At 42.9% G+C, this 15,828-nt stretch overlaps 1 protein-coding gene across 1 annotated transcript in view; it reads right to left on the reverse strand.

Annotated features, from left to right (window-relative positions):
• Window positions 1–417: 417 nt before the first annotated feature.
• Window positions 418–15,828, reverse strand: part of sez6a (seizure related 6 homolog a) — an 82,005-nt gene continuing 66,594 nt past the window's right edge. The window contains exons 6-16 of the mRNA XM_041952724.1: window positions 15,034–15,202; window positions 14,353–14,519; window positions 14,070–14,264; window positions 13,098–13,236; window positions 5,313–5,509; window positions 4,374–4,568; window positions 2,632–2,823; window positions 2,227–2,421; window positions 1,971–2,009; window positions 1,754–1,862; window positions 418–1,665 (exon numbers count right to left, since the gene is read on the reverse strand). Coding sequence (XP_041808658.1) covers window positions 1,506–1,665; window positions 1,754–1,862; window positions 1,971–2,009; window positions 2,227–2,421; window positions 2,632–2,823; window positions 4,374–4,568; window positions 5,313–5,509; window positions 13,098–13,236; window positions 14,070–14,264; window positions 14,353–14,519; window positions 15,034–15,202 — 1,757 coding nt within the window. The 3' untranslated portion in view covers window positions 418–1,505. The remainder of the gene's footprint in view (window positions 1,666–1,753; window positions 1,863–1,970; window positions 2,010–2,226; window positions 2,422–2,631; window positions 2,824–4,373; window positions 4,569–5,312; window positions 5,510–13,097; window positions 13,237–14,069; window positions 14,265–14,352; window positions 14,520–15,033; window positions 15,203–15,828) is intronic.

A 15,828-nucleotide genomic window follows, 5' to 3' on the forward strand; every position in this document is an offset into this window, starting at 1 on the left:
CACAAAGTGGTGAACCTCACTCCATCCTCACCTGTGAGTGACTGAGCCTTTCCAGGATGCTCCTTTCATACCCAATCATGATACTATCACCTGTTACCAGTCAACCTGTTTACCTGTGGAATGATCCAAACAGGTGTTTTTGGAGCATCCCACAACTTTCCCAGTCTTTTGTTCCTCCTGTCCTAACTTGTTTAAAACATGTTGCTGCATCAAATTCAGAATAAGCAGATATTTACAAAAATCAATGTAGCTGATGAGGTCAAACAATAAATATGTTGTCTTTGTGCTGTTTTCAGTTTGACACAGAGTCACAACTTTTTTGGAATAGAGGTTGTGACAGAATAATGACTTAAAGTAAAGTGCTGCTACTATGTACTTTAAAAACACTAATAACAGAATATGATAATAAGCATGTAATATAGATGTTACAATTACTGATACAGTATTGGATTACAGTTGTTATTGTACCATGACATCACAATATTATGAACTTTACTGAAATATCACAATAACAGAGATGCAACGGGGCAGAGGGGTGTCTTTAAGTGAAAAAAGTCAGATACTTGGTGAGGTCAAGAGTTTTCATTCAGGTAAGTATTCTTGAAATCTTTCAAATCTTTTATCCATTAATTTTGTAACCGAATATGATTTATATCTCACAAGAGGCCAAACGTGTCATGACTGCAAAAGAAGTGTGTTTCAAATCCTCAACAGCCAGCGGTTCTGTATACTGTACTTAGCGTGGTCTGTAAATACAGAAATGTGGTTTTCCACATCATGTGTAATTAGATGAGAGGGCAGAATGATTGGGTCATCTGTAGAAAACTGTGTCCACAGAGCACCGATTGAAGCTCTGCGGTGAAACCACTTCAGAATGTGCGGCATGCTGGGAGAGGTAGTCAAAACTTTGTGGCGGTAGGGTCAGGTGCCAGTGAGTGAGATGTGGCCTCAGCATCAGATGTAGATCTCACCTCTTAGTTCTGCAGCAGTACAGCCAAGCTGGACAGACTGACACGGTTTAGTATCTAGAGTGAGACTGCCAGTGCTGAAGGAGCGGGGTGAAAAGAGACCAGTGTTTGAAAATAACCACGAACAAGACATGACTTTTCATTTTCCACAGCAAATGATAAACATCTATGAATTAATAATACTGTATTTTTTAAAACAGACCAGATCAATTTAGACCAGCTAATGTGTATTTACACACCTGGTGTGATTGCAGCATGCACAATACTGTCATATTACATGGATAAGAGATGACGTACCACAATGTGAATGATGCACTGCAAGCCTAACATGCCACTGTCACTCTTCCAGGTGGATAATGAGAAAATGATGTATGAGCACACAGTGGGGTGAGGAGAGGTGTCCCTTCTTGATGTTCTGATGAGCAACATCATTAGCTAGACCACTAGGTCTCACTGATGATGACGGATGAGGTGGAGGGTGCCCTCTGCTGGTGAGACAATGAGATGACGGCAGGATGACGGCCAGATGGGAGAGGATCAGGACAGCACACTGGTGTTCTGTGAATCCACGTCTTGCATGCTCATGACATCTGTACTTACTCCGCTCTCATACACGGGGTTGTCGAAAGCCGACTCTTCTGTCATGTTGTCATACGGTGGCGAGGATGTTGGCATTCTGATAGACTTCCCTTGGAGTCTGAGTAAAGAGTGGAGAAACGGGGAACATCGTGCAAAGGCTCATTTGACTCCAAATGAAATAAATGAAGTTTTAAGTTATTACTTACTTTGCAAAGTAGACATAAATCCCGAGGACAACCACCAAGATGATTGCAGTCGGAATTAAAACTGCAAGGGCAATATTGGTGCCCTCCATTCCATAATCCATATTAACAACTGCAAGGAAAAAAAACACAGAAAGCAAAGGTATATCTTTTCTTTGAAATATGCACAAAAGAGAAACATCAATATATTGACACTGCAATGTTTCAAAACATGACTCACCATCGAGCCTGCGTTCGTTCACATATTGGGCTGAGGATGCTATAAAGACACAGTTGCAGTTTAGTCAATATTTGCAGCAGACTTGTGTGACACAAAGCACAGTGCATATCAGTGCACAGCACTTAGGTGCATAATAAGCACAAAGTCCTCGCATTCACAACCGGCAACAAAATCAATAGCATATATATATATATACGGCTCAGCTCGCATTGTATTTCCAAATGTTGTGAGAATTCAGTGTGTCGGCATGGTTCACCTCTGCAGGCGGGGGGAGTGCTGTTCCACTGTGATGGGTGTCCAGGGATACAGTAGATGGTGGCCTCGCCGTGCAGCTCGTAGCCCGAGTGGCAGGAGAAGGTCAGCATCTCTCCGGCTTGGTAAAAGGCCTTTTCAGAGCTCTGCACGCTGGTGGAGGCAGCGCCAGGGTTCCTGCACGGCTCGTACTTTTCAGCTGAGAAGCAGGACAACACCGTATCTTCAAATATTGTTATGCATCTTTTTCGACAGCAGTAACACTGACACATGAACATGCAGAACTTCAGGTTTACATGCTGAAACTACTGACGCATGATGTTGCAAAAATCAACCAAAATGACAACAGACACCTTGAAAAATAACACAACAGCATATTTGTGTCCATGATATGTTGTTTCTGACTTACGGACACACTTGGGCAGCCTCTCGCTCCACTTGGGTGTGGCTGAGTCTCGGTTGTAGCAGGTGAGGAGGCTGTTGCCGGACAGGACGTAGCCTTTATTGCAGATGAACTGCACCGTCGAGCCAACGATGAAGCGGCTGCCTGTGAGCACTTTATGACTGTGCTCCACGTTTCCAGGGTCCGGACATATCATGACTGGTGCATCACAAAAAACAAGTGATGATGATGATTATTTATCATGCCATTAGTGGTGGTAGTGGTAGTAGAGTGATAAAAAAAGAAATGCATTTTAAACAAAGGAAAGTACTTATTTACATTACTGACAGAGCATTACTTTTCTAGGATAAAAGACAGATGATGCACAGATAAATTCCTGATACTTCAACGATCTGTTTGAATGATGCAAAAAATGATTAAGTTTAATTGATTAATTAGTAGCTTATTTTCTACACATTCTTCTTCCTTGTAAAAACCTGGTGCCTACATTACCCACAATGCAAAGTGACCATCCACAGTTCAGTCAGAGATTTAGGTGTGTTATGCTAGTATCGGCTACTGTAGCCTCTGGCAGGCTACAGAGCTTCACACGCACACTTTTTTTTTTCTTTTTTTTGCCAAATTCATCTACAGAGTCTGCTGACCCGAGTGACATCACTTCACAAATTATCAGATTTCGTGCAGCTACCTCTGTAACCACAAAATGCTTTGCACAGCTTTTCACTGTAATATCACTCCTCAAGACCTGTAAACACACTTTGATCTGTACCCTAAAATCAGTGGAGTTCCCCTTTAAACACGTGGTACTTAAATACTGCCGCTCTCAACCAAGACAAGACAACAAAGGAGGTATTTTGATGATGTTCTGATGTGGTGTGGGATCATGGGAGTTTTTGTCTTTACTGTTAAACAACCACCATTGCTGATGAGAATCTACCTGTTAATGTGTTAAAGTTTTATTCACTGACCTCCTTCCTCACTTGCTAAAGTGCCGTGTGGTGTTTTGCCATTGACAGGCCACCAAATAAAACATCCTGTTTCCTTCGATAAAGTTAAGGATTTCTCTGGGTTTGATTCGGAAATGTTACAAATTGTGTATTTAAGTTCACAAATCACAGTTGCGACCGCTGTTGCTATGGAGGGTCAAAGGCAAACTGCCAGTTAGCATCAGACGGCTAAAATGACAGTAAAAAAAAAATTTAATGGACAGTTTCGTGGGGCTTGAAAATGGCTGCTTATTGGTATCCAATTAAAATATGACCCACTTTTGTATCAGTATCAGTGTTTGCTATTGCAAATCAGCTGCTTTAAAATATTTTTTATCCCCTGTATAATAAATCTCAATCCAATGCCAATTGATTAGAATATGCTAATATATTTGATGTCTTAATGTTTGTACAGCTTGCTTTCTTTAGTAACTGATTTCCTCTTGGTAAATACCAGTCTTGTTATCATTTGTCATTTAGGCCCATTCCACCATCTAATCAATTAAAAATAACTGTGACTGTGGGCTTGTCTTCTCACAAGTTTACCTTCTGCGTGATGATGTTGCCTAAACTCAACTGATGCATGCGCTGAGTGAGTGTTGTGATGATGATGACTAAAATGGCTAATTAGCGGTTCTGCAAACTCTAGAGTGCAGAAAATTGTATATCATATGCAGACTGTGCCGAATGACAGTCTTATTACATAATCCTGTCTGCTGAACAAATGGAAAAATATACTAGGCTTCGTGGACCTCCTCTCACCTTCCTCACATCTCGGCACGTCACCGCTCCAGGTGAGATCCCACTGGCACATGAGGATCTCGGAGCCAACCAGCTCGTATCCAGGGTAGCACTGGTAGGTGATGACGGTGCCGTGGATGAGGTCGGGGTGGGACGTGCTCTTCCAGCCGTTGGTGATCTCGGGCAGCTCAGAGCAGGTGTCGTTCCTTGGCACCTCTGTTGGCGTTGGAGCAGTTGGGGTTGCGTTGCGTTGGTGGGAGGGAGGAGAGGCAGAATGGGAAATTGACAATTAAGAATCACCTATTCATGCTGACACAATGAGGAAAGACAATTGAGCTGGGAATACAGAAACACTTTAATAGTGCTACATTTTCTTAACTAATGAACATTCAATTTTCATTCTTTATATGGGATCACGACTGTGACAACCTCCTCTGCGGGGAATGAATACAGCGGCGAAACTGTGCGCTCCGTGTGCACTAAACGGCAGCAGTTTTGGAGGAGAATGTAAATAGAGGCTTGTGATGTTTGCTGGAAGGAGAAACACAGCATGTGGTTTGGCACCAGTCAATCTGTGCCTCCCCAACTGCAGCATGCATGGCCAAGAACACAAAGCATCGGGCAGAACCAGCTGACGTTTAAGTGCACCCTGTTATTGTGTTTCTGTATGCGTTGTTATCAAATGTTGTGCACCTGGGATAAGCCAGAGGACAGACAGAGGAATGAGAAGAGAAAGAGGCAAACAGAGAGGCGAGTAAATAGACATTTTTTTTTTCTAATTGGTAACCTGCTGGGTTTTAGGTAAGAGCAACATTTTATGTTCCACGCTTGTTACCATTCTTTGCTTTCTTGGCTGTCTTGCAATGGGAGTTTTACACTGAAAGTTATGGAAAGCAAATCCCAATTTAACCATAGGTAACCAAAAGGAAAAAAAAAAAGAAAAGAAAAACACAGGCTTACCAAAGAAGTGGACCACGAAGCCATTGTTGTAGCCATAGATGTTGGTGGCAGGATCGGACTGAAACTGAATAGTGACATCAGCCATGGAGGTGTAGAGCTTGAAGTGCGGCCGTGTGCCGCTGTACTGGCCCAGGATGTTCGCTGTCAGGTCATCACCGTCATAGAAGGTCAGCAAGTCATTCTTGCCAACATGGAGACTGGAACACAAAATTAAAAAAGTGGTTACATTTCTTCCTGATGGCACGCATGAAGTCTTTCACATAGAGTACAGCTATACAGAACGTGCCATGTCCGCAGTTATGTGACATGTTTGTTTGTGTGTTTTGCTCTGTCAAGCGACTGGTATCTTCCTGGGCTGATGAAAGCAAACGCTCATCACATAGGGCGATGTCAGCACTACTTGGGAAATATTAATTCTGTTTATATTGGATGGATCTGATGTGAAGTAAACACTAAATAATTCATGATGTAGGCCTCTCCCTCCCCCCGACATCGCCCTAATGAATATGTACTGAAGTGTAGATTTGCACATTTGTGTGCATAATATAATGTTATCCTTTATGTCACAGCACCTATACAAAAAAGCTGCAATACATGGCAACCAGGATTACAGAAAAATAATTAGGACTATAGGCACTTAAGTAGACGAATATCCAATAAATAATTCAAACATCTAAATGCTGCCCAGTACCTTGTAATGCTTGTATAAAATTGAATATGAGGTACCGAGACACTGTTTGACAGAATCTCTGCTGTCCTTGATTAACTTAAGAATACATTAACCTTTTACATCTGGAGATTCATATGTCCTTGCTCCCTTTACAGAGCATCAGTAAAGCTTGACATTTATTCACACACTGGGGATGGAGAATGGTGCTAAAAAAAAGCGATGAGCCACACAAGTTGTAGTTCCCTGCTGATATAATAAGCAAAACTAGTTGCCTTTTATGTGCCTTAAGCACAGGGTGTCAAAATAGCAGTGCAAATTGGCTGTATGACTGTATTGCGCCAACATTCGCAAGCTCTGCTGAACAGATCTCAACAGCAATAATAGTGCAATGCCATTCTTCATGCACGCCCTGCGTAGGAGCAGGGCCTTTATACCCATGAATCACCTGTCCCCTGCATAAGCTCTCCGCCACCATTTGCTGTGCATGGCCAAGCAATCAATCAAGTGCACCACCTATTTTCAGGAAACCAGTGTTTTCCCAAAATGGAATCAGATAATAAAGCTCCAGGGTTTTCTCGACTCCTCTGCACAATTTGCAATAATGCAAATTGCAAGTTGCAGCGTCTGACAATCAGATTTCCGGCTCCTCTCCCAGCTGCGGTTGTGATCACACCTTGTTCTCAAATCATCTGTCATTGTCTTTTCCCCTGTGCTTATCCCTCTTTGTCATGGATTTACTTCGACTCTGTAAAAATATCTCTGCTGTCATGTCATCCAGGAGCTGTGATCCTTTTTAAGACTAATGTTTGCACATACTTGCAGATAGCTGCGTGATTAGTTCACTGTAGGTCAAACTTATTCAATGTGGGCTCTGAGACGTCGTGTATCTGTTCTCAGATTAAAGAATTGTCTGGAGATGCACTGCCGGCAAGGTTGCAGGTAAGGCTGAGAGAGCTGCACACTCAAAAAGCTGATGCAATCTTTGGGATTTCAGTTAGGCGAATCAAAATCTAAGCACACGTTCCCTGGTTTGGGAATTAAACTCAAGCAGCACCTGAGAGACATATATAAACAGGTGATTCAAATAAGTGAGGTCACATGGATTATAGAAATAGACCTGATAGAGAGGTCACACTACATCAAAAAAGCTGTCAAACATCTATAGGACATCCTCAAATTGCATCACACAAAGAGAAAACTTTATCATCAAATTCTACCTCCTCCACATTTGTACTGATTTTTCCATTCCGTGTTTATCTGTTCTTAAAATAAGGGCACATGGATGTTGGTGGGCTTTCTTGCCTAATGATCGACCTCTCTAGGAGCTCCGGTTCTACGTTCACGGTGATTGCATTGTGAGCTCACTGATTTGAATCACCTGTCTGACACATGGTGCATATAACTGAGAAGGCCACGTCTCTATTTGCTTCAAGAGGGCAGCATGCTGAAAAATTGACTCCGAGGCGAAAAACTCGCATTAGAGTTGCGATCGAGGCGAGCTTCATCCGTGATTGACACAGAGTTTTATGATGATAGAAGGAAGCAAATGACTCGAGTCTGTTTACCTCTCCTCAATCTCTTATTCACAACCTCCCCCACAGAATTTCCACATCACCTCTGAGTAGAAACATGCTGCAGCTAAAATCAGCGAAAGCTTTATTCATCTAGGCTAGGAACAAATCCTGCCTATTTGAGTTGGCTGTCAGGATTAACCAATAATTTATACAATTAAACCCACAAGGTGTATATTCATGGACCACTAGTTGAGGCTATCAAGTCCCTGAAGGCACAATTTTTAAGACACAAACACGACCAGAATGACAACAGATTCTGCAGTCTGCTTGTGCAATGTGCTGGTGCTGAAATTTGGGCAAAAACTAAATTCCAGCTTCCACTGATGGGCACACATAATAGATGCCAGCCGCATGAATGGGAGTGAAATGAGGTGCCGAGTGGAGAGGTACTCCCTCTGGTTAGCTGGGCAGCTACAGGGACAATTTACACCTCCATGTTCTCTAACAATCAGCAGCTGTGGATGGGAGTGACAGGAATGACGATGCCAGTTTCCATTTCCAAACGGCCAAGAGGACACTTGATGCATATATGAAAATGGTGCCTCTTAAAGGAAAGGATGGAAATCAACATATTATAGGCTCCTGCATTCTTTGTTTATATATATTTTTGCAACATCTTATTTACTCCATGGATAATCAGCACCTTGCACACACTTAGAGACTGCACTGGATGACAGAATGGGGATTTGTATTGACAGTCGGTATAGTGGTGTCACAGTTGTTGTCACAACAAAAGGAGGGTGTCCGTCAGGGAAGTCCACAGAGGAACACAACAGCCAGCGGTGTTTGCATCTTTTTCTATCTCCAACATCTCACACTTCACTTCTATTCAGGCTCTATCCTCCACTTGCTGCTCATGTCAACAAGGCTATCCACCTTATCATTGCACTGTATTTCACCTTATCTCCTCCCAAAGGTCTGCCTGCATTCAGACTGCTCTTGAAGGAGGGATGTGGTACTGTCAGTTGGCAATCTTACCGTGTGATTACCTCCAGTCTCTGCATTTCATCGGGCTCAGCACACATATACAGCGCCTGCTGCTCCCTTTTGCTACATACTGCACAGGTTTAGCCATTCTCCGGATGAGTCTAGTTCTTACTTTCACATCTTTTACGAAAATGCATTCTATTGTCCCACAAATCAGCCTCCTCTCATTGCATCAATGCAATTACTTATATATCCTTTAGTTTGTTTCACTAATCTGGTCTGGTGATAGAGCTCGATAGCATTGTTCCTAACCTTTATCAGACCACAAACATGTTTTTGCACTTAATGGTGAAAACTGCTTTTAATTCTTAACTATCTTTCCAAAGTCCAAGCAGCTCAAGCCTGAGCTTCTGTGTCTCATCATGGAGAGATCACTTCTACTACTACGACTACTACTTTTCACACTTTTGGCTGTAGGCTTGCAGGTTTTTGACCCCTTTATCTTTTATGCAAAGTATTTTGGCTGACCTCTCCTTCTTTGGCAAAAATGTACATCTGTAATCGTTATTTCCCAACTGACAACTATCACTTGTGGTCTGATGTTGGACAAGATGCAAGGACAGCCCCACAGCCACCTCTGAAAACATCAGATTTATAGTCCACAGCGCTAGCGAATCGCACGCTTTCACACTTGACATGCTGCAACTCTCCTTCCGTCTGGGTTCCTAAATAGTCTCCCCTGTCGCTCTAACTCATCCAGAATGCTGCTGTCAACCTTGGTCTTAAATGTTCCCACTGACCCCATACATTCACTCCACACTCTGCTTGAAGTGTTTCAAAATCCTGGTGACAACACAGACCAATGCCAAACACACAGCGTCCTCAGTCTAGACTTACGCAGCACTCACTACAGGTCGCTCAGCTGCCTTCTCTGTAGTAACCTGGCAATCGCTTCACCCAAATGTCATCCCACCTGGCTCGGGAAAGCAGCCAAACTGATCACTAATCTTCTGAGGAAATATTTGCACTCTATCCCCATGTGTTCCTTTCCATTTAATTTGGCGTAACATTAATATTTATAAGACTTGTTTGTTTCATTCTTGAGGACAAAGAATTTGAATCTTGCTGACAGTCACTCTACAGTTGTATGATGTTGTAAGAGCGCATCAGACAATCAGACAATAACAAAAAATATCAGCCAAACTCAACAAGCAACTTAAAAAAAAATTCACAAGCCGAGCTTCTTTGAATCTTGTCCTGGCCTGTGATTGGACGGAGACTGGATGACTAATGTGTGCCTGGAAATTTATGCTCAAAGTGATGTCAAAACAGTGATGTCTGAGGGTGCAAGGCTGGCTTTAACATGATTAATGCCCCGAGGAAAGCAAACGCACAAAGCCTATTTGAAAAAACTTTAAAAGCAATACTTTTCTTTCTAGTTGTCTTATTTGATTAAATATCTCCTCCACCAACGTGGTTTGGATGTTTGCAAAGGTCTGTTTGAAAAAGGACTTGGAGAATTTCTAAAAAACTCCGCTGCATACCAATGACACCAGCTCAATTCTGCAGGTGACGGGATGACAGCTGTATATTGTACAAGCCTCTAGGCATTTTGTCACCTTCACTGACCTGTCAAGGCAAGTCGGAAAATCTCCACTAACTCTCACAGAGTGGAAATTGCTTTCAGTGTCGAGCCTCCAAAAGACAGCCCTCTACATCTTCCAATAGACATATTTGACATTTGAATTGTTCTGCTTAGTGAAAAAGAAAAGGTTCTTTGTTAAAATAAAAATAATGACTTAGTCTCCAGACACCTTCATACCTCCTGCACAATTGGATGCTGCAGATGATGTGTAATGCTCAGAGTCTCCACAAGAGGACTCTATAAACCCAGTATGGCGTGTATGAAAGGTCTTGGATTCTGCTCAGGAAACTGACAGAAGCATTATCACCACTGTAACACAGACTTCCTCACTGTGTTGCCATGTGAAACACATTTCTAGATACAGTATACCCTGTATGCTAAAAGCCACATGTGAACAATTTGCCTTGTTGTGTTCCACAGGTGTGGATATCAGCTGTAACCTCTTGTCTGCTGCTCCTGCTCAAGACATGCTCCATGCTAATTAGCAAAGAGCCAGCCCTCCTGTTTGGCCTAAATTAATTAATCAGTCCTCATTATGCACACTGCTCCTCTGTAATTGCCAGCACAGGCACAGTGATGAATGATAATACAGAAAACATTCTCATTATTGTGGAAAAGTGTGTGCCCACCCTCATAATGAGACAGCTCTCATCAGCAAGAGGCTTTTGTCACTTCAACACGTGCACACGCAAACACACTTTCCCACAAATTACATGCTGACTGAGCCTTTAGGAATGCCATTCTCAAAATGAGCATGCCGGACATGAGGGTAATGGCGGGGTCTGCAGGGATCAGACAGGCTGTGTGTTTCCACTGCCATCAAGGCCATGCATGACCAAGCTTGATATAAACTAGAGCCGGCCACAGCGCCATTAATTTACAGCGAGCGTCCTCATGTGGCTTGGATTAAAACAAATTTAAGGCTGGTGCAATTTATTTTAAAGGGATCCCTGAATGAAAATCAGTTTACCTCAAATCAAACTTGTTTACTTCTGCATGGGGAAAAAAAAATCCTCTCTGATCTTTTTACCCGAGGTGCACTGGTTGACTTGCAACAGCTGACATTAATCACTGAGTCTTAATCTCCAACTAAAGAACAGGGAGGCAGACAGGGTCACACAAACCCCTGTGTGGCATTCAGACTTTGTGTATTATTGGTATCCTCTGATGCTATTATTCCCTGTGATCTATGGGCCATATTTGAGTGATGACTCATATCTCAGCTGCTGTAAGCCTGAGAGATAAAGTTTGGGGCATTATGTGCATTGTGACCACGCAGCGGCATACAAAACTAAGCCTGTACAGAAACCAGCCATGCTCCCACCAAACCCTCCGCTAACTGTGATGGAATCCCTGCAGCTATTTTAATCAGTATACTTTACACTTAACTCAACATGACTAAATATTATCATGCAATCCAGAGTTTGCAGAGTATAATCTGTTGTCAGTATGATAAATCTAATGTTAGTCTCATGTGCAGTTGTTGAAGTGATTACTACGATTTACAAAATGTTTTCCATTGAAATACACTCATTAATTTATGCAAATCCAGGCTGATACTACTAATACTACTAATCACTACTAATCACCTTGATTCCTGGGGTCAGTGTGGCATCTGCTCAAATTGTGTCCAGATTGAAGTGAACAGGAAATACTCATATAACAAAAATACAGAATTTTTGCCACAAGTCATTATGTTATTCCTTTGTTTTTTAATCATCTTTTTAAAATGCCTCGTGTAATATTTTACACATTGCTTGTGTGTTATTAAAACTCCTTTCTTTCACCAATATTTTTGGAGAAAGCCCAAAGGAACTACGTAATGCAATAAACAAACTAAACAACTAACAACTAAAATAAGATGATGGCGATGTTGATGATGATGATGTTTGCTCTTTCTAGGTGGTCTCCGACTGTGGATTGCAATCTGTCTGCATCAGCACTGCATCCAGACCTCATGGTAAAATTAAGCCTTGTAATTTACAGCAAGAACAAATTAATTATGAATGTGAATATTTTTATGAACATGAAAACTGAAGGGCTGCAAATGCCTGCATGCATAAATGACCACCGTGACCAATAGCTAATAGTAGCCTCTGTGTGAGATGTGTCAGTGACTCTATTTTTCTCCAACCCCAGGCAGTACTCCCGGTGGTCTAATTTGGACCTCTCTGCACCGTCTTCTGTGCAAGTGCTTCAGGCAATAACGCAAATCACTTATGCTGTAGTTTTTGAGCTTTCTACAGGATGCACGTTCACGGAAACATTGTGGGAATCACTCAAGGCAAACAGATGAATCCATATGAGATAACCAGACAAAGATGCAGATTCTCATGCGCACACTTGAATTGTTTCGCTTTTAAAGGCACATTTAGTGTAACACGCAGAGAACAAAGCAATGTGATCATTTACATTTCATTTAGGAGCCATAACTTGGATGAGAGAGCAGGGATGTGTGTGTGTGTGTGGTGTTGGAGGAGACATTCATGTACAGGAAGAGTGATGGGTGAAGGAGAAATGGAGCGTGCCTATATTTGTGTGTGCATCTGTCTATTGTGACATCTGCATGCATGTGCGTTGAATTACAGTTGGGAAGGCTGGATAAGTGGCTCAGAGTAGTTCACTGCCAGAGCATATTCATTTCAAAGCCAACTCTGAGACACACACCAGGGAAGTGGGAGCAGGGAGGCTTACTGGCTAATCTGGTCAGAGAGCGAGCTGGAAGCTACACAGAATTCTTAATGTAGCGGATGAGAAAAAAAAATCTAATTAGTGGCTGCAACCACAGAAACACTTCCCCATGTGCATGTCATAGTGTGTGTGTATGTGAGAGAGATACAAGATGAGAAAGAAACTTTGAGTGTGTTTATGTCTGGAGATGGAGTGTTTACGATCTCGAGGTCAATCTGACCCCCTCGCTGACCTCTCTGTGTGATTTCTCAGTCTTACACCTGAGTGCAGTCTCTTACACTTGGATGTCAAGCATGATCCTCTTGTCCTCTTCCACGTGGATACCCCAGATGCAATCCTGCCCCTTGTCATAGGCCTCAGGCCAATTAGGAGACAACACCACACCGGCAGAGTCTGTGATCTCCCCACTGCACACAGCTGCAATGCACAAACACTTCAGGTTGACACTGAGAAGCAAATGTATGCATTGCAACGGATTTAAAGATGCAGAAAGTTTTGATTACAATCAATTTAACAGGCAAAGTTAATATCAAATCATGCAATTTGTCAGAAATGAAACTACAAATGTACCTGACCTGTTATGTGATTTCACTGGATGGTAGCAGGGTCTTAATGCTTAACAAAACACAGATGGAGTCGAGTGTGCAGGCTCCTTGATATGAACCTTGTAAAACTGCACACTAGCACTAAACCGTTTGGTGACCATGACCCAAAGGAGCAGAAATTAAATGTTCTCATATCATAGCTTTACAAGAGAGCTTTCCAATTGACTGTGTGACAGAATGACCATGCAGGCAACAAAGACTGCGAGGTCAGTGTGCTGCGTGTGGGAAGAGTGAATGAGAGGGAGAGGGGAAGGGTACAGAGGCAGCTATTTAGTATGGTGCATAGTCTGTGCAGTGTGGTAGTGTTCATCTCCGGCCGACTATTGTATGCCATTTTATCTTAAGCACTTCTGAAATCTGCCCTGCAAGCACAAATGTCAAAGTAAATCATTGTTACAATTTTAAGCGAAAATTTATCATGGATCAGAGAAAAGCAGCTTAGGAAGATACAGCTAACTGCCAGTGGTCTTTAATATCTGAGTAAAAAAGACTTCACTAACTCCTGCAGTGATCAAGCAGACAATGAAAGTCCTGGTTCCTTGGGTCAGTCATATCTGCCTCTAAGTTCCGCTCCAGTGGAAGCACATTTTTAAAAAGACTTAACGTCCCACAATTACTCGAGCGGATGGGGATCTGTTGACTCACCCCTGCATGCCGGCTCGGTCTCATTCCACTGTGGGTTTTGTGCGTCCACGCACTCAATCACGACGGAGCCCTGCTCCAACGTGTAGCCGGGGTCGCATGAGAATTCGACCACTGCACCCACACTGTAGCTGGAGTCGCTGCTGCTGAAGTTGCCGTACTTCACAAAGGGCTCATAGCACAGACCTTTTGCAAAAGCTGCGGGTGCAAATAATACACGGCATCAAACATAAGAGACAGGGTACAGCATGCTATGAGCAGACTGCGAACTGCGTGACCAACCTACCTTCGTATCTGATGGCTGCGCCGGTGGAGGTTACGGTCCCGTCTGTGGTGAACTCGACAAACAAGTAACGTCCAGTGCTGAGCACACCCTCATTAGGCAAATACTCTACCTCATAGGAGTCGTACACAGGGGGAGAGTCTATGTTGTTGCCATTCTTAATCAGCAGCCTAAACACACACACCGAAAGAAGACAGATTAGAATGGGTGAGCCCTGAAAAGGTAAGAGAAGCAAGCTATCTGAGAACTGCTCAGTGTTCCAGTTGTGGCTGTAATAACTTTGTGATAACATTCTCGGTAATGAGGTGAATGGCCATGTGTGACAATAGCCATGTGGATCAGTAGTTACTGAAAAATGTAGTGCAATTTCTGTTTCCTACCTCTCACTACCCTCTGTAGTCCCTTCAATTCATTCGCTTGATGGAACACAGTTAAAGGATTATAATGATAAAAGGTCCTTTCAAATTCATCTTTCATCTGTCCCTAAAGATTTTGGTTATTTATAGCCTTAGAGGGTTTTAATGGTCTATCCACAGGCATAGTGTTACTCAGAAAATGAGTTTCTGTGAGCTCTGTGCCATCTATTAGCAGAAGACACGCAGACACACACACAAGTTCGCACATTCTTGCTGTTCACTCTCACTTTCAGTGTGCGTTTAGATTTCAGCAGTGTGCATACGCCACCTGTCATCGTCCTCTGCCAGAGCCACCTTCTCAAAGTGAATGTGGAGCTGGTGACCTTCGGGGGCCTCCAGGACCCAGTGGCATGTCAGATTGTTGCTGTAGTTGCCAGGGAAACCGGGAGAGACGATACGACCGCTGGTGGCATTTTTTATCATTCCTCCACAGGATGCTATGTGAGAAAGACGGTGAGGGAAAAGAGAGGAGGAAGACAAGGAGTTGGAGGGTAAGACTAGATGAGAAAAGTAATGACAACAACTATGGTAGGGTGGTTTTGGAGCAAAGTCCCTGTCTGAGCATAGATTGCATCAATATCCAGTGGACTGTGGCTAGACTACACTAGGCGGCTCACCTGGGTCTAAGAGTGTGTGACTGTGTGTCTGATGGACTTGTAAGGAGAACAGCAAAACAGCGGCAGTAACACTATCAGTTCAGAGCAGCTGCAGGCAGGCACGGAGAAAGGCTGGAACTGGCAGATGAGCCTCTACCAGCAGGAGAAGGAGTCATGCGGCCCAGTTCTAATTAAGGCAACCAGGTCCAATGGCCTTGTTTTGCTCCGTCTCCAAAGAATAGCTCCCTGTGCTGCTAATCACATGCAAACACACTCATTTGGCCTCGGAGTGTAACTAATCAACTCAGTGGGGGACAACGTAGTGAAAGCCTGCGTTAATCAAAATCACCTGTATTCTAAAGGCAAGCTGAAGAGGAAAAGACGAATTCTGTTGCCGCACAACATTTAAAATGTGAAGGCTGTCTGTATTTTGTTCGGTTTTTTAGACTATCTTTGGGTCATTTCTT

Source organism: Chelmon rostratus, chromosome 14 (genome assembly GCF_017976325.1).
Source record: "Chelmon rostratus isolate fCheRos1 chromosome 14, fCheRos1.pri, whole genome shotgun sequence".
Classification (NCBI taxonomy): Eukaryota; Metazoa; Chordata; class Actinopteri; order Chaetodontiformes; family Chaetodontidae; genus Chelmon; species Chelmon rostratus.